The following is a 19,796-nucleotide window of genomic DNA, read 5'->3' on the forward strand; positions in this document are numbered from 1 at the left end:
GTAAACAGGACCAAATGTCCTTTCTCTCTAGGGTTCATCAACATAGTTTGCGTTCCAGTCTTTTAGGGACACGTCTTTCAATAGCTAATCCATCTATATCAACTATTCCACATCTTTGTCGGTGGCATTTCCTGTTCAAGTCAACTTCTCGCGCCCAAGCACTGCCGTCTACATCCAATGCTGCTCATCACACGCGTTTAAATGAGCTTGGTATCAAATCCGCCTGGCTAAAAATTCGACAGCAATCTGGCAGAATAAGAACACCTTCACGAAGTCATGGCTATGGAGGAGGAGGAGGAAGCAAACGAAGTCCGTTTGATTTTCTCGATCGAATTCCTGAAGACGTTGTGTTTTGGGGAATCATTGGGCTGAACGGAGCTGTTTTTATCATGTGGCAGTTAGCACAGAAGAGATATGTACGTGGTTAACTGCTGATTACACGGTGTTTTTGACACAACTTCGAAACAGGAAATCGAACGTGATCCGAGATCTTATATTTGGATGCAAGAAAACTTTACCACCAGTTGGACGAACTTTAGCTCCGGTAGAATGTAGGAGTTTTGGTTTCTACACCATGGCAATTCTGATGTCTGTTCTACAGATGGACCGCTGCGACAGCCATGTTCTCTCATCAGGGATTCCAGCATATCCTGTTTAACATGTTCACTTTTTATTTTCTCGCCCGACCTGTTCTCTCAATTTTAGGGCCTCGGAGATTCTTGAGTTTGTACATCGGAGGTATGTCTAGACTGCTATTTCGTACTTCGTTCTCAAAGGTATTCGCAGGAGGGCTCGTCTCCAGTTTCGGAAGCATGTACTGGCACAACAAGATCAAGCATCGTGATACCAGCTCTTTAGGCGCAAGCGGTAGGCTTAGTTACATGTTCGAAGTGTGACTTCGCTGAACTCTTTGCTTTAGGCGCCGTTTTCGCGGTCAATGGTTTCCTTGCCTGTGTTGCTCCAAAGATGATATTCCAAATTTACGGTATCATCCCCGTGCCAGCATGGTTATTCGTCTCAGGCGTCTTCGTATTCGATGTGATATCCGCCATGTCAGATAAAAGGCGGGAAACAGACACTGCGGGGCATGTAGCTGGTATTTTGGCGGGAATCGCGTACTATCTGCTCAAGAGATTTGGTCTTTGATGTATGCAGAGCATCCTTTACAGACCTTCCACATCACCCAGAACCAGAGAATGGAGCCGCTGGGCGATGAGCCAGGGTTACAACTAGCTGGTCGCCGCAGCACCCCGCGCCTTAGTACTTAGCCTTACTTACTTGTGATTAATGAAAAATTCAAAAAAAAAGATGTATGCAGAACGTTCGAAAAGTTGTAACTCCTTGATTGAAACTTAGTTTTATTTAACGTACTAATGAATGTGGGCAATTGCTACGACGCGTCGTAAATTTCACACACTCAAACTTGAATCGACCCATTATTGCTTTAACTGGGACGTTGTCCCTCGATCCAACACACCAATGGAATCTGATGACTCCAGGCTTGACGCATTGCTCAGTCATTGCAAAAGTAACGGTGACCTGAAAATTCTTTGCAACGTTCCTGGAATCCTGCTAATGCTTTCACCAAAGATGTCGACGTCAAAATCGATGCTTTGACGAAGATTCAAGTTGAAGCTGAACAAGGATTGGAGGTGTGTCTCGTTCATATCAATCATACAAGATATTGGACTAATGTTCCAAGATCAACGACCCGGACGCCCTCATTAATGTTCTCAAATCCTGTTTACGGATTTCGAATCAACACCTTACGACTGCCACCTTGTCCGCATTACCAACACTCCTTCCTCTCCTCATTTCACGGCCTTTGAACGCCCCTCCGCCACGCCTTCCCGCAAACGGCCAATCATCAGCTCATTCTTCCACCTCTTCTACTTCGCCATCCTCCATCGTCGATGCTTACGCTCTTCGCCAACTGCTCAATGCCTTTCTTCCTACAGGAGGTCTATTCGAGAGGCTCGGCGATAAAGAGAAAGCTCAGACGAAGGCACGCGAAGCATTAGTGATTTTGGGTGGATTCGCTTTCCGGGCCCCAGGTTCAACGCTGGCTACCATGTCCACTGGATCGCGCAGTGGTAAGGGCCCTGAGACTTCTCTGGTGGTTTTCGAACGCTTCTTGAGGGAAAATGGTCTGAGTAGCAAAGTATGGAAGGTCAGGGAACAGGTGTGTTTTCGACGTGACCGATAGGATTCATCTCGTTGATGTTTACTTGATCTAGTCTATTCTGACACTGGTACAAATTCGACGCCAACACCACATGTTTCCGCTACGCCCTTACCTTCCACTGCTGGTTGATTGCTTGGAAGACACAGACGCTCATGTACGCGATTGCGCACGTCAATCTGTCATCGAACTCTTTTCCGGACCCTCCGTGACCGATGCTGCTCGTGCAGATCTGAAGAAAGAGATGTCAAAAAAGGGCGTGCGTAAAACAATTGTCGACGGTGTGCTGTCGAAAATCCTGAACGGAAATGGGGCCGACAGCAATCCGCAGAGTCCGTCTGGCTCGGAAAGTGGAGATAGTAAACCCATCAGCTACGTTCCTCCCAGCTTGGCATTGCAAGGTCGAAAGGCGTCGGGAGCCCCTACTCCGCTAGCACCATCACTTAGTCAATCTGGTATCATTAGGCCCCCCAGTCGAGCTGCAGCGTTGGACTCTTCAATGCCTCCGACACCTACTACTGAAGTACCGTCAGAAGTGAAGCCCGTCTATGTTTGTATTTCACGTCCGGTTCCTTCAGGAGCAAATCCTGACTTGCGTGCATAGATTGCTTCTGTTCGTGATCTCGAGAATGAATTTCAAGGCATGGAGAAAGCCTTTGAGGTAAAACTTGATTCCTATTTTGCGTTGTGATTTAAATGACCAGTGTGATACACTTCGCAGGGCAAAGAAACCGAGCATAACTGGTCGACTCGGGAACAATCTATTTTACGAGTACGGGGTATGTTGAAAGGTGATGTTCACCAGAAATACTTCGACTCCTTCCTGGCTTGCCTTAAACAAAGCTTCATTCAATGGTCTTTGAAGACGGTACGTCAGCGATGGACCTTAACCTCGTATCTCTAACAATCATGTCAGCTGGCCAGTCTGCGTACGACGGTGTGTACGAATACATGCGCGCTCTATCAAGAGCTTGCTGCTGCTCTTGGGACATCCATTGATCCGTTGTGCGATTTGCTCCTCACACACCTCCTCAGAATGGCAGGTTTCACCAAAAAGCTAACCGCAGACCGTTCGCAAGCTGCTGTAAACTCACTCATCATGTATTCTTCCGGTACCCCACGCATCTTCATCTCGCTCATTTCGCAAATATCGAAGGAAAAGAACGTTCAAGCACGAAATTTTGCGATGGGACACTTCAAAGCTTATATCGACATTCATGGTCATCGTGCCAAGAGTGCGATAGAATCATTCGGTGGAGTAGATATATTGGAAAGCGCGATCAAAAAATCCCTCGGGGACCCTAATGCAGGCGTCAAAGCCGCTGCACGAGCAGCGTTTTGGTCTTTCAATGAAATTTGGAGAGAGCGTGGAGTAGCTATCCTTGAGACTTTGACTCCGCTTGCGCGGAAGGAGGTCGAGAAAGTTTGTCCCAACCCAGAACTTGCCTTATCTTTGCCGCCAACAACACCAAAGCCGGCCAAGAAGTCGAGCGTAGCCGCCGCGATTGCTGCAAGCCGAGCCAAGGCTAAGGCAATTGCGACTGCTCCTCCAAGTCTGCGGCATCAAGCTACTTCCGCATCTCACATCGCTCCAGCCAGGCGATCTGCCTCGCCAAGTTTGTCGAAAAGCACAAGCCGAAGTCCACCTTCTCGTCCCTCTTCTCCTTTGCGCACCTCCACCGGTCCAAGCCCTCCTAGGTCGCGTATTATCTCCAATACAATGCCCCGCTCAATCAGCACCACTGCAATTACGCCTTCGACGTCGCGTCCGGTACCTCGCTCCGATTCCCCTCCTTCTCCCCCGTCTCCTGTTTCAGATAGCTTTTCAAGGCGACTCTCATCCCCTTTGGCTACTGGTATATCCCCAACTCGTCCAACAACAATACGAAGGGCCATGCAAACCACCCTCCCGGCCTCGCCTCATTCTACTGAGTCGCCTCCGCATCGGTCCGTCTCCCGAGTCCAACCTGCTTTCGCTGCTGCGGCAGCTCGGATGTCTAGTTTGATGCCAACATTAAACGGTTCTGATGAAGACTCTCTTCTCCTTGCCACCGCAATCCCCCTCCCAGATGGAGACAGTGACTCTGACGAACATTCGATCAACCTGATGTCGTTTTCGGCTCCGTATGAAATTCACCATCTGCCTCCTGCTTCCGACTCTCAAGTACATTCTGTCTCTCCCAATTCTGCAGAATTGAATCCTATAATTGGTGTTTCAAATGCACTGTCCACGGACTCTGTGACAGAATTGGCGCAAGGGGGTGGTGCACCAGTGGTCGAAGATGCTCTGAGGGCACGAGCGGAGCAAGCAGAAAGTGCTGCAGAGAGGTTGTTGGAATTGGTTGAGCCTGAGGATGATATCCCTCATCCTATTTTGCCACCCTCGCTTCTCGTGGGAAGCCCTGTTTCGAATGGGCTTTCAACACCTGGAAAATCAAAACCTCCCCCAGTCTCCGTTGCTCAATTTCCTGTGACACCAAAGAACCGGGCTTCGATTGTCATGCGGCAGGCCGCTCTTTTCCAAGATAGTCCTGCTTATAACGGGAGAGCTCCGTCACTGCTTGATGTCTTGCAAGATCGCTCAAAGGAAACCGGCTGGTGGCTGAAACGGAAGACCTGTAAGAATTCTCCTCATTCTCAGAAAGCTTTCTCTCACATTCCCTCTGTAGTACTTAGCCAACGAATTACGCTCGGTATAGCTGAATCGTCCAATGCGCAGACGGACCTCGAGAACTACATTTCCGTTTTAGAAGAAGGAGATCCACACTTGTCCACGTTACAAAAGCTTGTCTTCCTGTGTATAGAGAACCCCGCCATTGATGTGTTATCCCCACTTAGTCCCGACTCGCTTTATCCGATGAGTCCATCTCCGTTCACAAGCTCTGGCCCAGTCCCCACTCTTCATCGTGATATGTGGGAGAAGAACCGCAACTTCGACAAATTATTCAACGCACTTGGTAGTTATATGGTGTCTACCAAGGTTTGTATTCTTTCTTCGTGTACATTGTGGCACCTCAATCTTCCGATAGGATGAGATACAGATAGAACATGGCCTAATGGTCTTGTGGCAAATGCTTGAAAGCCAATCGATACATCTTGAGGGGCGGGAGGGTGATGTTTTCACTCTGCTATTGCGAGTCAGATACTGCAACAAATTCAATGTAAGCCGCGCTCTGCGTATGCAGAGTCTTGCTAAATGCTTTCAAGGTCCTCGAGGCTACCAACACTATCCGGGACGTTCTCACTGCGCGCATCGAGCCTGTTTATGGTCTGACTACGTTGCACGCAAGTCTTCGTACTTTTCAGTCCGAAGCACCACCATTACAAGGCGATGTAGAGGTCAAGGCTGCATCGTATGCGTTCGGCCTGATTGCCCTTGGAAAATTCATACTTCGCCTCCCTGCCGAAATAGCTGAAGAGGAACTACCTCGCCTTCGTGATACATTAATCTCGGTAAGCAATTTATATGTGCAGCAGTTCCTGATCTGTGTACTGATCGACTCTTGCAAGGGTCTGAACGATGCGAAATCGCTCGTTATTCGGGAAGCTGCAGCAGCCGCCATTATCTCTGCGCAACTAGTTCTCCGTGATGAAACACATTTATTCGCCCTTCTTGACGGTCTGGCAGACGAGAAAAAAAATCTTCTTACCTATCTTTTTGATAAACATGGTGCTCGAGGCTTGTCACATTCTCTCGGTCGAACTGGTGTCGACAAACTTGAGAAAGAGATGAGAAGATTGGATAGCAGGACGAGCACCCCTCCGAGACAGCCTAGTTAAATAATGATGTAATCAAAGTTCTTTCTTCGTCTAGTATCTCTGATTTTTGACGATCGCTTTTTGCTGTTGTATTAACCCTACGTATATGCATATGAACTACGTATGCTATTTTAATAAAACCTACTGAACTTCTATTCTCTTCTATGTATTCCGTGTAATGAAGAATGAAGTAATATCATATTTTTCACACGACCAATTTTCCCCTTTACTGGCGGCATTCCTCCTGATATCGTGCCATGACAACATATACAGCACGTCCGGACAATTTGGACTGGAAGAAGAGCCCACATGTCAACTTCCGACGATCAAATTCGTCCATCACATCTAGCCGACAAGAGCTACTCTATGAACTTTTGTCCGGAATTCAAGCTGATGAAGATAGTGCAAGGTTGTTACTACAAACTTACGATATAGATGAAGAGTGTGATTCTGAGGATGAAGATGCCTTCACTCCCCAAACTCCTCTGCGCCCTGTCGAGGATTTGAACCCACCCCATGAAAGAAATGCACCTCAGGACTCTGCAGCCTTCAATTCACCATTACGTCCCAGTCATTCAGAAAATCCATTTCTCAGTACACCTTTACGTGTGAAGTACTTTCCCAATCTCAGTCCATCCATTCTCCGTCAACTGCTGCGCTCGCCGTCCCCAAACTTCTACAGTTCAGATGGGAGCTTCGAGGCCGTCTCTGCTTCACCTTTGTCTCTGTCCATTCCTAGTAGTCTGGAACTCCAGAACGTTCGAAAGACATCTTGTGCAAATCCGCAAGCAGGTGGACCTTCAAGCTTGATTTATCCTCTCACTCCTCCATTGACTGCACGTATCCCTTGCACCGATTCCCACGAAACACCTGTCCGCATGTTACGCTCTCCTCTTTATTTGGACGTCGTTTCTACCCCCGGTCTTCACATCGAAGGCGTGGATCTTGATTCGGTACCCGATATTCGAGCCTGCCTTTCTTCCATGACGCCGTTCACTGCCATTGAGTCCCATCAGAACAGACGTCAACGACAGCTCTTTATGAATTCTGCTGCCGATCCTTCAGCTGTCTCTACAACGACCCCCAATTCGCAATGCGTTATACAGGGAATACGAGCAGAGACCGCTTCCGGTGTAAAAGCAGTGCCATTGGCAAAGACAACAGCTTCGTTTGGTCTTCCATCGACTCCCGCCAGCCCTTTGCTCCAAACTTCCAGGACTGCACGGATTTCCCAGAATCGTCGTACACCAAAACCTGGGAGAGTATTACAGCGAGAGTTTGTAGAACTTCTGGAGGCTCGGGCTATGGAAGAGGAGAAAATGGCGCAGGTCCTTGACATGATGGCGAAGAGGTTGGAGAGGCTAGCCTTACAGAGGAGACGACTTGTAGCTCTGCTAATCAAAGAGACGAGGTATTAAGAACTAATACGTGGATAATACAGTGTGAAGCGATGGTACAACATGTCGTTTGTTCTACAATAGATGCATATATGCACAGGATGAATTTGAGGAACTCATGCAATTTATCCTCCACGAGAAGAAACCTGTTGGGAAACACCTCAAAGCAAAGTCTCTCTTTGTTTCCCCTGATCTACAACAACACTTTCCATTCCAGAAAGCCACATGTCGATATCTGCACCGCTTCCGGTAGAACCATTCACCTTGGTTCTTCCTTTTATCTCAGTATTGTCAGACGAGATTATACTCTCTGCACCGATGTAGCGTGCAAGTGCAAGGACAGGAAGTCTGCGAAGCGCACGACCGGACATTTTTTGGGCCTACATACTCAAGTTGTGACATCGTCCTAAAACACATCTGCTGTTTCAAGCTCACCTTGCACTGCGTAGCCAACGTCAATAGCCGTAATCCAAGTAGTTTCGACTTTTCGTGAGCGTCGGACCCATTGGAAATCATCGTAGAAGAATGAGCTGGAGCTGTACGCTCGTATATGAGGGCCTCTTGGAGACTAGGGACATTCTATGAATTACCAATCTGAAATCAGTCGAATGATTCAACGAGTATATCGGGTCCCTACTGTGGAAGACACAATTCCTCGATTGATGATCTCGCACAAACTGGTGCGGAGGATTTCGTAAACTGCTTCGCGAGGAGGAAGGTCGACATATTGAACTATATCTGCTCTGTCAACAAAGGCACTGTCTGTAATCCAAATAAATATGACGTGTAAAGGATGTGAAACTTAAGAAATAAACAACACACCGATGGCTTTCACCAAGTTGCTGGTCGACATCACTAGAACATTCTTGCGGTGCTTCAATTTGTCCAGTTGAGTCAGGAGCGCGTTGACTACCTGCAATAAACGATGAAATCGTGACGCGAACGCATCAAAATAGATTGCAGAATTACTTACACGTAAACCGTCAGACGGCTCAGTGCCCGCCATGGCACTCGCTCGAGCAGCTGTCAATGATTCGACCTCATCTGAGGTACGAGTCAGACTGCAACGATCAGCAGCATGAGTGCAGCTTACCGATGAGAACAACAAGGAACGCGTCTTCCTCGTCCGCAAGCTCGGATATACTGGAGAACAATCGCTGTACAAGCTTTCCTGATTCAGAGAACCATTTTGAAAAAAGAGAATGTGAGTTGATTTCGAGTAAGCGCGCGTGAGAGTAGCTGGAAAATACGAGTATTAGATCGGAGCCATTCAAATCATAGTATTAAGCTCGCCGTTGTGATAACCGGATCGAAAGCTTCTGCGCCAGAGCTCGACAAAGGGAAGTTTTCCCGGTTCCAGGAGGTCCGTGAAGCAGAACCACTCGATTCCAGGACACGAGATTAACTACCTGATATTTGAGTACCCTTCCAGCATTATAAATATATAGGAACTTACAGTCAACCTCAGCATCACTAAACACCAAAGTTGCGTGGATATAGTCCAACAATTTCAGCTTGATGTTGTCTTCATAAATCAATGAATCCCACAACCCTTCCCAAGACCGATTCGGGAGCTCGCGTACAGTAGCGGCCATTGTTTCGTCATCATCTTCATTAGTACTATTTGAGAACTCTTCGAAGGCATCCGATTCGCAAGGCTGATACACGTGAATTTGCAAAGCCATCTCATCGACGGACAGTGATTGAGATGGACATGCAGATTCCGATGTGACGATTCGTTCGACGGACGCAGCAAGTTCTGGGACGTCTTCCCAGCCATCTAGAGAAGATGAAAGATTTATGCGGTCAAAAGATGTGATCCAGGCTTGGACATGAGTGCGTATCGTTTCAAATCGAGAAGTTGATCGCGACTTTAGACGGACTTCCACTAAAGATACAGCGCAATTAGTTACAAGGATGCTTGGTGCATGGAAGCATAAAACATGAGCAGCGCACCATGTACAGGCCATCTTAGTCTCTGAAGTTCCGTCGTTTGAGAAGATTGCATGATTATATCTGGTGCAGGGGGCATGAAGCAGAACTCAACGCCGCTTTCGCGTCAAACGCGTACACGTGAGTCTAGAATCCCGAGCGCTTAAGTAATGAATAAGTCTTGCTAAGTTGCTTGACACAGTCATGGAAGCTCCCGCGTCTGATGCCTCATGCGCTCCTAACGAGCCTTGTGCAGCTCCAGAAACAAAAGATCAGCAACTCGAACAGTCTATTGCTAATTCTCCAGCTTATGATCCCTTCAATCCGGCGACCTTCGTATTCCCAAAACCTCTCCAAGGCACAACCGTTACCATCGAGTTCTGCGATAGAGTTAGTCTCTACTGTATCATTATACATATGTATTTTTGACCTGCTTCTCTTGACCTGCTCTGCGCTCGCTAGTGTCGCTGGTAAGTAAGATACATTCTATTTCAATTTCACCTTCATCATCGTCATCGATGGCGACCTCGGTCTATAGGCTTCATCGTGCCACCTGGACTCAGACTGAGCTCCTACTCACCTTCCCACCTCCTCTAATTGAATGTATCTCTCTTCTCCCCCGCAACACCGATGAAACAGCGGGTCGGTTTAGGGTATGGCTTACCATACCTGCCAGTAATCAAACCGACAGTCTCTCAAACACTTTACTATGGGATCGGAAAGTGGAGGGAGGATTTCCAGAATTGAAAGTTCTTGTATGTGTGTTTTTTATATGGACAACCGCCTGTTAAACCTACACGGTCCCTAGAAACAAAGACTTCGGGATAAGATCCAGCCTGGCAAGTCACTGGGCCATTCAGACAAAGGAAATCATTGAAAGAGAAGCATAGTGAAAGACTAGATCATTAGTGCAACAGCCAGTAATAGATTGTGCAGCCTTAGTCTCACTGTTGCTGAACCCCGACTCTGGAGACGAAAAGGCGATTGGATTACTGCAATTCCAGTTCATTCAATTATTCACCTACAGAACTGCATCGCTAGCTACGCATAAACATAGCAAGTAGTAATAATAATGTATAGGAGACCAAGACCGGAATAAGCGGCTACGGGTGACAAAAGTGCGCGATGATTTTCCGATGGCTCCTATCATTAACCTTGCTACCCCATCAACCTCGTCTGTTCGACCTTCACCCGCTGTCGTCTGCTATCGTCCATGTGCCCTCCATTCATAGACAAACGGCAATAAAACCTTTGTGGGACTTCAAAACTACACGACTGAATTATACCTCCTCATATGTCGGAGATCCGCCAACAAATTGAAGATGCGCACAACATGAAGTGAGAATCGAAAACGGAAGCACCGTTAATTCTAGATGACTGACAGCGCTTAACGTATTGTGCATCTGTATGACAAAGTTTGAACTCGTGAAAAATGAAAAGAAAATTTGCATACCTCTATACTGATTAGGATGAATCAGATTAGCACTCTCTACCCTTTTCGCCTGGCGGCTTCAACATTGAAGTTTGTCCCGACCGCGTGAAGTGACCTGCAGAGCTCCCTTTCGCCTGCTCCTCTCTAATGCTCTTCACCTCCCGCCAGTACTGATGTCTGATGACCTTGTGATGAAAATGCGACGGGGGTCGCGCAAACCCAGTCTTAAGCTTTGGTTTGTAACCAACAATTTGCCTCCACGTATCCTTCGAGACCTTCATCCTTGATTTGGGATGTGCCGCCGTGCCGCCTGCTAACGTGACGTCTTTGAGATAAATGTTCCTTCCTCTCCATACCCTACGACCGAGTTTGTCTTTCACTCTTTCAATCGTGCGCGCGAGTACCGACCGGACATATCCGTAATATACGGTAAGGTCGTTGACGTCGGTTTTAAGAATACGAAGGTGAAGCCGTAGATCGATGGGTTTCACAGTATAAACTGGTACAGGTTGTTGGATACTCGGATCGACAGCAAGGACATCTTCAACATCAGCACGATGCCAGCGTACGCCGTCGACATCGATGTAGTCTTTTGAAGTTGAGACTGGAACTCTACGAGTGGTATGGTATGATTTAGGCTTTGGTGGTGGTGGCCATTTGCCCACTCTTTCCAAATGCTTAATGAAATTAGAGAAATGCAAAATGTCGGCTTTTTTCCTTCGAATTATAGATGGAATACGGTCATGGAGCCATCTCATGAGTGATACGTTCTTGTTCCTGTTGCTTAAGCCAAACACGGGAACCAGCATGGCTCGGTTGATAGCTATACGCGGAGCCTGAACGTCTTCGAGGTTTGGTGTGGTAATGACCTTTCGTCGGAGATCACGGGAAACCTCTATGTCATGCTTTATAGCTTGAAGAAGATAGTGTCGCGCAAGATGGGCTTTGTTGTGTTGAGAAATTTGTCGAAGAAGGAATGTGTAGGTGGTGGTATTGGGCTCAGCCGAGGGAAACCTAAAAGAGAGGGATGATTCCGGAGGAACAATACCAAAGTCATCTTCGTCCTCGAACGAAGCAGAGAAATGTTTCTGGGCATGGGGTAAAGGGACAGTAAGCACTTCGAACGCTTGTACGAGTTTGGATAAATTCCCTCCGAGACCGTACATGTTGATGACGGTGTTTAGTGTGTGGAGGGTGAAAGGCAGAAGTGCGCTAGATTGATCGTCAAGTACTGGCCTGTCGGGATACCGAAGGTCGATACCATAGCCAAGCTTGAGTAACGTATCAAAATTCTCTTCGTCAGACGTATACTTCATGATGCGTATTGTCAAATCCATATTGGTATTGGTCCATGGGATCCCCCTGCTCCGCATGTCGTCTAATATTTGCTTCAGAAGTCCCCGCGCGCGATTCGCTGTTTCCTGTCTATCCACCTTGCGCTCCGGCAGGCCAAGCCTATGCGCAATCGACTGTAGTACCAATGCAATCGTTACATTGTTCGGTAGACAACCTTTATTCCCCCTCATTTCGTTGTACACACCCATTGAGCCAATACTGTGTCCGACAGCAGCGAATTGCCCCAGAATGAAGTGGTAGTCCTCTCTCGAGGGCGTGTATCCAATAGACAGGATGTTGCGAATGACATTCTGGAAGCGATCTTCGTGTATATGTCCCGGGACTGGCCGCGCCATGCTGAAGTAGTGTCGCCGGGAGTTTTTACGCATCTGTTCCATGGATAATGTACACCGCTGCAAAACCCTCTGGTGTATAAATAAATCGAGCTCGTGAGGCCCTGAAACATCTAGGACATCATTATAAAAGGCCCATATGTCGTTAGGTGCAGATTTAGATGAAGCAAGTAGGTTGTTCAATTTTGAATGAGCGAAAGAGCTAGGGGCAGGTATCTCGTGATTCAGAGTAGACCAGGTTGGAAAAGTAGCAGTGGTATATTGTCTGTTACGAACCCGCAAGGAGCACCCGCGGCCGCATGCTGCACGAAACATTGGGGGAAAGAACCAACATTGGTTCATGCTCGGGGTCCCGGAGAAGGACTGTCAATGCAAAATATATATTCACACGCTACGACTGCGTGCCAAATGTTTTTTTCTATCATGAGCTCAAAACTCAGATTTCAGAGTTCACGTTCAGCGCTCAGTACTGGAGCCTGAGGCCTGAGGGAGCTAGGCTTGGTTCGAAACCCAATTGTAACTGAGTGCGGTAACGTAGACGGGAAAGTCATATTGATATAATCACCATATTTTGAATATATGGATTTTGGAGGTTCCACCACCTTCGAAACACTATAACTGGTTATTGCAAAACACAAATTTAATGTAAATTTATGGAGGAAAATTGATAACCATGTCATTGGCCATATTCTTTGTTCCAGTTCATTCCCCACCCATTGGTCTAGGTGTCAGTGGGCAGCATTTTATGAAGATCGGAGGGTTTTGTGATTGGCCCGTATTGGTCTGTATTGGTAGCTTACTGGTGGTTCCGGCAACAGTGAGACTTCTGACATGACCTATGCAACACCATTCTGGTGGCTCCTTGAGTGCACTTAAGCTGGCAAGTTCCCTAACACCCGCCTCAGTGTCATCACCTAAATTCAAAAGGCTAAATCCAATAAACATACTTTAATAGTGTATTAGTCCAGATATCAAACCTTTCATGCTACTTAGTTACCCTCTAACAGACTCTAGTGCACAACCATGACTATGATACTGAATCATCTGAGCTAAAGTATGCTAACTCCATACCCATGGCACGAATTGGCTTCACTCGACTCTGGCTTGAAAAATCGGCAATGACCCCGAGACTAATGAGCATATTTCGCATTCGGCCTTCCCAAAGAATTGCGACATCCTGATAACAATGGAGCGGCATTCAGTGCTGCTGTAAATTGGATAGTAGAACAAGTACAAACATTGTTCGTAGAAGCCCGGGCTTTCACCACCCCGTGTATCCGCTTTTTGGAAGATTCTACTGCGGGAGACGAGAGTTCACTGTCTGGATCGTTGTCCCTCCTTAACCAATATTCAGCTCCCATTGTCCATTCACTTTCATATGAATAAACATTGAAGTCGAAGCGCGATGAGAGCGCAAGGTCTTGGGAAACACGCGCAGAATATGCACCTGAGAGGTGCCCAAGCATAGGGTTAAACAAAGCCGTTATCGTAGTTGGTGGTTGAGGGGGGATTATAATTGATGTAGAACCTCCAGTAGAAGGGGTTTTAGCCTCTGGAATTGTTGAGAACCTGATGCCAGTTGAGACTTTAAGCGAATATGTCAATCCTCGCGAACACGAAGGATGATAAAAGTTACCTCCAGCGCTTTTCTCTTTTGCACTAAGATAAATTTCTGCACCTGCGGACAACCGGCCTCTGAGTCCACCTTCGACAGCGTCTTCTTCGTCGATACGTTTCAAACCAACGCGGGTTGGTGTTTGTGACGAATCTGCAGCGTTTCCCGACCCAGCGATTCTGCCAAAATTATGCAAAGCCTTGATACCCCACATAGAGTCTTCTGCGCTATACGTGTATTCTGTACACCATTTGCCTACATCGTGTTGTAGGGATAGCATCAAATTACTGACGTTGGCTTGAGCAGAGAGCGGAGATGGTGGATCTGATATTGCGGCGACAATTCCTTGTAAATTTGCAGAAAGCCTTGTAGAGTATAGAGCATCGAGTCGGCCGGTAGGGATATAGAGACGTCCATACATCAGATAGTCTGTTCCTGAATTGTGAGCATCGAATGAGAAGGAACGTGGATCGAAGGCAAGAACCTCGGGTATCCACTCTCTCTCCTGCAAGCCATTCTTCGCCTTTACCTTCCGGTCTCCGGGGCTGGTCGTAGACTCTGAACCGCTCAACCATATCTTTGAACCTGACGTCTCCGGAATTTTTCACGTTGAGATCGCAAGAGGTAAATATGTATCCCACAGAGCCATTCAACGACGGCATCGCGTTCATAGAGTACGTTGTCTTGAACAAGGCATTGGGAGACTTGGATATCGAAAGATGCAGTCCTTTTGGGACATTAAAATCAAGAATGGCTGTCGCAGAAGGTGAGTGGCTGCCATCCGAAGCTTATGCACGCATACCATCGGAGGAGCGTGTCAAATTGGTGAACAGGTTGTCTTCGTTCCATCCCGTAGCTTTGTAGTAATTTCGGAGAACATAAGACGCGAAAGGATGCATCGCCGACTGAAAGACAAATTTCCTAATTAGCCTACCGAAGTCCCACGGTTTCATCCATTAACTCTGTAACGCGCTGCCGCAACTCTACACAAGTCTAATGCCCATGCAAAGTTGAATCCTGGGCTTGGACAATATGAGGAGTCAGTGTTGTTCTCGGAACTCACCTCGATCGATGGAAATCAGACCAACGTTCTCTCAGGTCAACCTCAATCACGATAGGCCACACCTATTTGCACTTGAACTCTAGACTTGAACACGTTCTTGGGCTCCTGATATCATGATAATCTCTCAAAAGTGGATTGAAACCTTGAACGCACTCAATAGAGGTCCAAACGCAGCCAGTCATGACATCCGTGGACTCGACAAGTAGCATAGATTTCAAGTATAAATTCACACTAGCCTCTCGCATAAATCGCGTAGCTCCAAGTGACGACGGCGATGATTAATGTCAGCTGCCTGAGGCACCCGCGAAAGGTATGTGAATTCATCTAAAAACTCTGCTCGAATCGTCACTGGTGATAATCATTCAGACTTGCTACTCAAACCATATTCTATGCAAAACATGTGCATATGTATTCGGCTGTTTTAGATTCTCCATTTAACAGGCCCAAGCCTCACTATGTACGATGTCATGATATTTTGTCTGTATGTGGGAGACAAACCGAAGCTCTGTTTAGATAGACACCGTGCTTCCGGGGAGCAAACCAAACCGCACAAAACTATGGCAGGTATTTTGTTGATGCTGAGACCCCTCCTGGTTTTGCTCCAGACATAACAGTGATTCTGAAGGCCAAGGTTTGATCATCGTCCCTAGTGGTTTTCTATTCGGCGACCAAACAATTGACCGTTGAAAATCTGGACCTCAAATTGGCTGGCGTACTCGCCTGCTCACTACTACATGCCAAGATTTTGGAAGGTACGTACAGCATAATGCATGCACAAGAGGCGGAGGAAGAATGTAGAATCATCCATACTGCAAATTCTGCTGTATCTTACCAGAGATCTCAAACCCTTTTAACGCTGAGTTGAAATACCTGGAAAATGTGCCTAACCATTATAGCCTCTCATCATGCCTGAAGTACTTAGGTAGCTTGCAATCTCTTGCAATCTATTCACTTTGATTACAAAACATGGCACACAATACTATGTGTCCTGGCATATTTCCTCCATTTGCTTTCTTGATACATGCTATTCAACGGTGACGCTGGTTTTAGCCCACCACAAAATTCACCGAAATCTGGGGTTCAAACTCTGCAAGGAATATATCAACACACAAATAGCTACCTCATGCAGACAAGAAGGAAGCATATCGAACGTTTCCAACGCCAGACCTTAACATGACTGTTATAAAAGGTGCTTTCTAATATACGTGGACCAATACTACATATCATGCATTTTATATCGTTCTCTGCCACTATCCTTGCCGCGATCTCCTACTCCAAAGTTTTTGGAGACTTCATAGCTTGGAGTGGGAATGCCTGCGACGGTGATGAAGGTCTAAACGTACCTTGCGACAACGGGTGTGATGGCTTCGAAGGTCGCCACTCTTTCGAGGTTGGTCAGGATCCAAACTTGTTATGATTCTCAAATTTTTACCTACAGCATGACTGTTTCTTGCCATACGTTGTAGGTTGTTGCGAGTGGTACACACTGTGTCACATTTTACGAGGACGAAGGTTGCGGTGGTGAACACTTCTTTTTCTCTGGAGAAGGGAACTCGGAGTGCATCAACGTCAACACGGGGACGTCTATTGGGTCTTTCAGTTGTTCTCCAAACAGCGACTGTGTAGTATCGAGGTCGACCACTAGTAACAGCACTGTGACTGGCAATGCTAGTATTTTGGGTCTCTGAATTGATTTCTGTAGGCGAATTCACTTCTTGCTTGCAATTTTTTCAAAAGTTGACGCAGGTTAGGCAGCTCAAGACACGGTGATCAAACTTTCAAGAATATCCTTTTCTAGTCCCCCAAGTTTTGAGATTGTACTTACCATTTGCAAATCGCGATATGATTTTACTACATGTGCACGCGACAGGTTGTACTTGTACTTGTACTATGTATGTAGTACGTGAAGATATGTTTTTGCGGTAGGGCCGGGTATGTTGAAAACACGAGTGAATAAATATATGTATGTATAGCTTGCACCCCACCCACAGATGAATTCATGCGAAGCTCATAAGAGCTCACAAGACTTACATATCTTCGCATTCGACACGTAGCCAATTCGGAATCTAGCCATGATTTTCATCAGTCCCAAGATTTTATGGTAAGAGAAAGTTCTATACCGATTTCTCTTTATTATAAAGGCGAACCGTCCAGGACATTGGCCAATATTTTACAAGTGTCCAAATACATCTGTCTGAACGTTACTTTCAATTCCGGAGCAATCATCTTTAATCGACGTTCGAGAGTTAATAGAAGTTCTTTTGGAGCGTACGGCAGAAGAAGCGAAAGCTCCTTCAGAGGTCCCGAGTTATATCCCGCCTTGATGCCACCATTCGACAGCAAACCTCAATAAAATGGTCCTTGACAGATGCAGACCCAGACATCCAATGCCTTCAAGCTCGAAAGAGAGGACTTCAAGCTTGGGCGCGGGGCAGATGTCTTGCTCTACCATCAAACGATTGAATATCATATTCGACATTGTCTCCGAGGATATACACAAGCGCAACAACGACGGTAGGTCCTTAATGAGCTGGACTGTATTTTGTTCCGGGAAATCGAAAAGTGAAAGTTTTTGTAGAGGTGACACTGAAACCTTCAGCATCGTCTGGACTTCGGTAATTCAATCCATGTTCCTTTCGTCATAGAACAAAGATAGAGAGTCGAGGCTGGGGGGGCAAAAGTTGAATAGGCAATAGAATGAAGCTGGAATAGGATGTAATTTGTTCGATATAATGGTCAATTTATCCCAAGAGGGAGGAACTCCATGCGCTGAGGCAGGGACGACAACATTGCAATCAGAGTGTCGATATGTGCCAGTGTCGATTTGGCGGTTGTTGTCCAACATCGCTCCAGTCCAGACACAAACCAACACATCTTCCAGAAAGCTTGAACAAGCACATCAGCAACTGAAAATCACTGGTAAAACCAGGAAGATTCATGTCCGGAGTTGCGTGCTGCGTTTGCGGAACGAGAGGTACACAGGTCGACGCATTTAATAGTTTCAAAGTGCAAGCGTACGGCTTGGATGTCGATTTCGAGGGAAGACCAAAAAATGTTACGAGAAAGAATATGGTCTCTCCAGGAGCAAACCCAGGATAGTCGGAAAAGCGAGCCAGATGCCTTCTGTCGATCTTTACTGATAACTATTCCTCGCTCTGAGGCAATTACTGTCAGAAAAATCACGTTCAGAATCTCAGATGGTAGTTTAAGGATGGGAGAAAACAGGAAACGGCTCTACTTCACTAATTGTACTATTTCCTACTATTTCCGCGCGTTGTTTTGTAAGATTCTTCAGCATCATCTCTAACTGGGATATTTGATTGTCACAGACTTGAAAGCATCTTCAGAGAGTGCAAGGAGGGGCGAATACTAGATCGAAGGTGGAACATAGCCTGACCGGTTCTTTATCAGAAGATTTGCGGAGGCCGCTGAGCGAGGATTATCTATGGACTGCTGGAGTGTCGGAGATTCCTGGGTGGAAGATAAACAAGATGAGCAGAGCATGTTAATCTTGACAGAAGAGAATTCATTGGGTATTTATTGCGGCAAATATACAGATATTTACTCACATTCGATTCTGAATTTTGCACGTTGTTTTCTGCACGTTGTTGCAAAAAAGGAAGAACAGGAAAAATTCAACAGAATTGCTTACGTCACCGTAGGCGTCGTGCGAGACTCGAGGGTGTCAAAGCTGGTTTTATTACTGAATTTGAGTAAATGATCTGAGTACAGAATCGATACAGAATGCTGACTTAGGGGAATATAAATACTTATCCAGTGAGTGCAAGTACATCACTCCAAGAGAAAGCAGTGAATCAAGCAGATACGTAGCCCAAGGGTAACGGATCGTTCCCAACAATGAAGAAAGACCCTTCAACGTGGTAATTACATGTTTTGAATGATAGAAACGATTATTCGGAACGAGGATTGTGGAACGCGCCATGAGGAAAATAGGTCAGAACTTCGACCAGGTACGGCCTAAGCAGGACAAATGCTACGTGATGAAAGGTCTATGCTCTGAGCTACCGGACGGTGTGTTTCCAAGTGTTACCGACAGTGTTCAAAATTCAGGTAATCAGTAACGAAAGTCTCCGCTATCTCAGTCCACATCTTGGTGTAATCTTGGTCTTCCTCTAGCCTGGACTCTGGATGCATAACCGACTTGAATTTTGATCGATACATATCGCTGATTTGTTCGAGGATAACAGCGCTGAAAATAGTGGGAAACCGGGAATGCAGGGAAAAACAGCATCAAAGTACAGAAAACTGATCAGTTTGAGATTACAGATAGAGCGTCCACAGGTGCTAACGAATCGCCTCAAGACTTTCCATGGTTGTCACGCTATTTCCTCTTATTACCTGAAAACGAAATGAGCTTCAATGAGTACGAATAAGGATGAATGACGGCTCTCATTACGCACAACAGTCCCGATAGGATGTCTACTTCCTGGTTCACTCTCTTCGTGCGCGTCGTCGATCACAAGATTAAGGAAAAGGTCGTATCCACGAAGAGTGCCAGAGACTTTTCTTCCACCTTGGAGTTGGACAAAAAGTTTCTTGTCCATAAACTAGGAACATTTGTGAGAAAGATGGTAATAAGCCAGATAAGAATGAGGACAGACTTTTTTGAGCTCGGGTTGAGAAGCTTTCGACATCGCGATGCAGCGTAGAGTGACTGAGTCCGACTGATGACTGACCGTGAGTTTAGGAACCTAAGTATAACCGAAG

General features: G+C 46.4%; 9 protein-coding genes across 9 annotated transcripts; 5 read left to right on the top strand and 4 right to left on the bottom strand.

Moving 5' to 3' along the window:
- Nucleotides 1-14: 14 nt before the first annotated feature.
- Nucleotides 15-1,335, top strand: C8R40DRAFT_1244255 (uncharacterized protein; the record flags this gene model as incomplete). The annotated part of the gene is made up of 5 exons (XM_046233604.1): nucleotides 15-416; nucleotides 469-551; nucleotides 602-738; nucleotides 787-867; nucleotides 920-1,335. 5 exons carry the CDS (start codon nucleotides 15-17, stop codon nucleotides 1,144-1,146), a joined length of 930 nt encoding a protein of 309 aa, XP_046090626.1. The 3' UTR covers nucleotides 1,147-1,335.
- Nucleotides 1,336-1,383: 48 nt separating this feature from the next.
- On the top strand, nucleotides 1,384-6,095 carry C8R40DRAFT_1140055 (clasp N terminal-domain-containing protein). Its single transcript, XM_046229466.1, has 11 exons — nucleotides 1,384-1,534; nucleotides 1,591-1,652; nucleotides 1,703-2,182; nucleotides 2,238-2,732; nucleotides 2,787-2,843; nucleotides 2,904-3,050; nucleotides 3,099-4,800; nucleotides 4,852-5,162; nucleotides 5,212-5,343; nucleotides 5,390-5,635; nucleotides 5,693-6,095. Exons 1-11 carry the CDS (start codon nucleotides 1,480-1,482, stop codon nucleotides 5,960-5,962), a joined length of 3,957 nt encoding a protein of 1,318 aa, XP_046090627.1. The 5' UTR covers nucleotides 1,384-1,479; the 3' UTR covers nucleotides 5,963-6,095.
- Nucleotides 6,096-6,122: 27 nt separating this feature from the next.
- Nucleotides 6,123-7,577, top strand: C8R40DRAFT_429296 (uncharacterized protein). The gene has a single exon (XM_046235040.1). It carries the CDS (start codon nucleotides 6,199-6,201, stop codon nucleotides 7,357-7,359), a length of 1,161 nt encoding a protein of 386 aa, XP_046090628.1. The 5' UTR covers nucleotides 6,123-6,198; the 3' UTR covers nucleotides 7,360-7,577.
- On the bottom strand, nucleotides 7,430-9,712 carry C8R40DRAFT_429483 (P-loop containing nucleoside triphosphate hydrolase protein). The gene is made up of 9 exons (XM_046235042.1): nucleotides 9,295-9,712; nucleotides 8,795-9,226; nucleotides 8,632-8,743; nucleotides 8,432-8,577; nucleotides 8,312-8,382; nucleotides 8,161-8,251; nucleotides 7,988-8,100; nucleotides 7,774-7,917; nucleotides 7,430-7,718 (listed from the first exon to the last, which is right to left on the bottom strand). Exons 1-9 carry the CDS (start codon nucleotides 9,368-9,370, stop codon nucleotides 7,500-7,502), a joined length of 1,404 nt encoding a protein of 467 aa, XP_046090629.1. The 5' UTR covers nucleotides 9,371-9,712; the 3' UTR covers nucleotides 7,430-7,499.
- Nucleotides 9,475-10,147, top strand: C8R40DRAFT_1035220 (Rdx family-domain-containing protein; the record flags this gene model as incomplete). Its single annotated transcript, XM_046223484.1, has 4 exons — nucleotides 9,475-9,660; nucleotides 9,733-9,740; nucleotides 9,809-10,025; nucleotides 10,079-10,147. The coding sequence occupies 4 exons, from the start codon at nucleotides 9,475-9,477 to the stop codon at nucleotides 10,145-10,147; spliced, it is 480 nt and encodes a 159-aa protein (XP_046090630.1).
- Nucleotides 10,148-10,671: 524 nt separating this feature from the next.
- Nucleotides 10,672-13,045, bottom strand: C8R40DRAFT_429377 (uncharacterized protein). Its single transcript, XM_046235041.1, has 2 exons — nucleotides 10,724-13,045; nucleotides 10,672-10,673 (listed from the first exon to the last, which is right to left on the bottom strand). The coding sequence occupies exon 1, from the start codon at nucleotides 12,730-12,732 to the stop codon at nucleotides 10,750-10,752; it is 1,983 nt and encodes a 660-aa protein (XP_046090631.1). The 5' UTR covers nucleotides 12,733-13,045; the 3' UTR covers nucleotides 10,672-10,673; nucleotides 10,724-10,749.
- A 372-nt stretch (nucleotides 13,046-13,417) lies between these two features.
- Nucleotides 13,418-14,904, bottom strand: C8R40DRAFT_1035011 (mitochondrial distribution and morphology protein 10; the record flags this gene model as incomplete). The annotated part of the gene is made up of 5 exons (XM_046223471.1): nucleotides 13,418-13,567; nucleotides 13,629-13,975; nucleotides 14,027-14,440; nucleotides 14,490-14,759; nucleotides 14,808-14,904. 5 exons carry the CDS (start codon nucleotides 14,902-14,904, stop codon nucleotides 13,418-13,420), a joined length of 1,278 nt encoding a protein of 425 aa, XP_046090632.1.
- Nucleotides 14,905-16,293: 1,389 nt separating this feature from the next.
- Nucleotides 16,294-16,756, top strand: C8R40DRAFT_1065805 (uncharacterized protein; the record flags this gene model as incomplete). Its single annotated transcript, XM_046225696.1, has 2 exons — nucleotides 16,294-16,458; nucleotides 16,535-16,756. 2 exons carry the CDS (start codon nucleotides 16,294-16,296, stop codon nucleotides 16,754-16,756), a joined length of 387 nt encoding a protein of 128 aa, XP_046090633.1.
- A 2,617-nt stretch (nucleotides 16,757-19,373) lies between these two features.
- C8R40DRAFT_1035262 (ribonucleoprotein LSM domain-containing protein) lies at nucleotides 19,374-19,723 on the bottom strand (the record flags this gene model as incomplete). The annotated part of the gene is made up of 3 exons (XM_046223487.1): nucleotides 19,374-19,427; nucleotides 19,490-19,636; nucleotides 19,691-19,723. 3 exons carry the CDS (start codon nucleotides 19,721-19,723, stop codon nucleotides 19,374-19,376), a joined length of 234 nt encoding a protein of 77 aa, XP_046090634.1.
- Between the last annotated feature and the right edge of the window lie 73 nt (nucleotides 19,724-19,796).

This window comes from Lentinula edodes, assembly GCF_021015755.1.
Source record: "Lentinula edodes strain Le(Bin) 0899 ss11 chromosome Unknown C8R40scaffold_3, whole genome shotgun sequence".
Classification (NCBI taxonomy): Eukaryota; Fungi; Basidiomycota; class Agaricomycetes; order Agaricales; family Omphalotaceae; genus Lentinula; species Lentinula edodes.

What these genes read in the sequence shown, in the direction of transcription:
- C8R40DRAFT_1140055 (XM_046229466.1), top strand. Translation starts at nt 1,480, where the DNA reads ATGGAATCTGATGACTCCAGGCTTGACGCATTGCTCAGTCATTGCAAA. An exon ending in AAGCTGAACAAGGATTGGAG is followed by an intron (nt 1,653 to 1,702) that starts GTGTGTCTCGTT and finishes TAATGTTCCAAG; the next exon opens with ATCAACGACCCGGACGCCCT. An exon ending in GTGGCTGAAACGGAAGACCT is followed by an intron (nt 4,801 to 4,851) that starts GTAAGAATTCTC and finishes TTCCCTCTGTAG; the next exon opens with TACTTAGCCAACGAATTACG.
- C8R40DRAFT_429296 (XM_046235040.1), top strand. Translation starts at nt 6,199, where the DNA reads ATGACAACATATACAGCACGTCCGGACAATTTGGACTGGAAGAAGAGC.
- C8R40DRAFT_429483 (XM_046235042.1), bottom strand. Translation starts at nt 9,370, where the DNA reads ATGCCCCCTGCACCAGATATAATCATGCAATCTTCTCAAACGACGGAA. An exon ending in TCGATCCGGTTATCACAACG is followed by an intron (nt 8,578 to 8,631) that starts GCGAGCTTAATA and finishes CGTATTTTCCAG; the next exon opens with CTACTCTCACGCGCGCTTAC. An exon ending in CAACTTGGTGAAAGCCATCG is followed by an intron (nt 8,101 to 8,160) that starts GTGTGTTGTTTA and finishes TTTGGATTACAG; the next exon opens with ACAGTGCCTTTGTTGACAGA.
- C8R40DRAFT_429377 (XM_046235041.1), bottom strand. Translation starts at nt 12,732, where the DNA reads ATGAACCAATGTTGGTTCTTTCCCCCAATGTTTCGTGCAGCATGCGGC.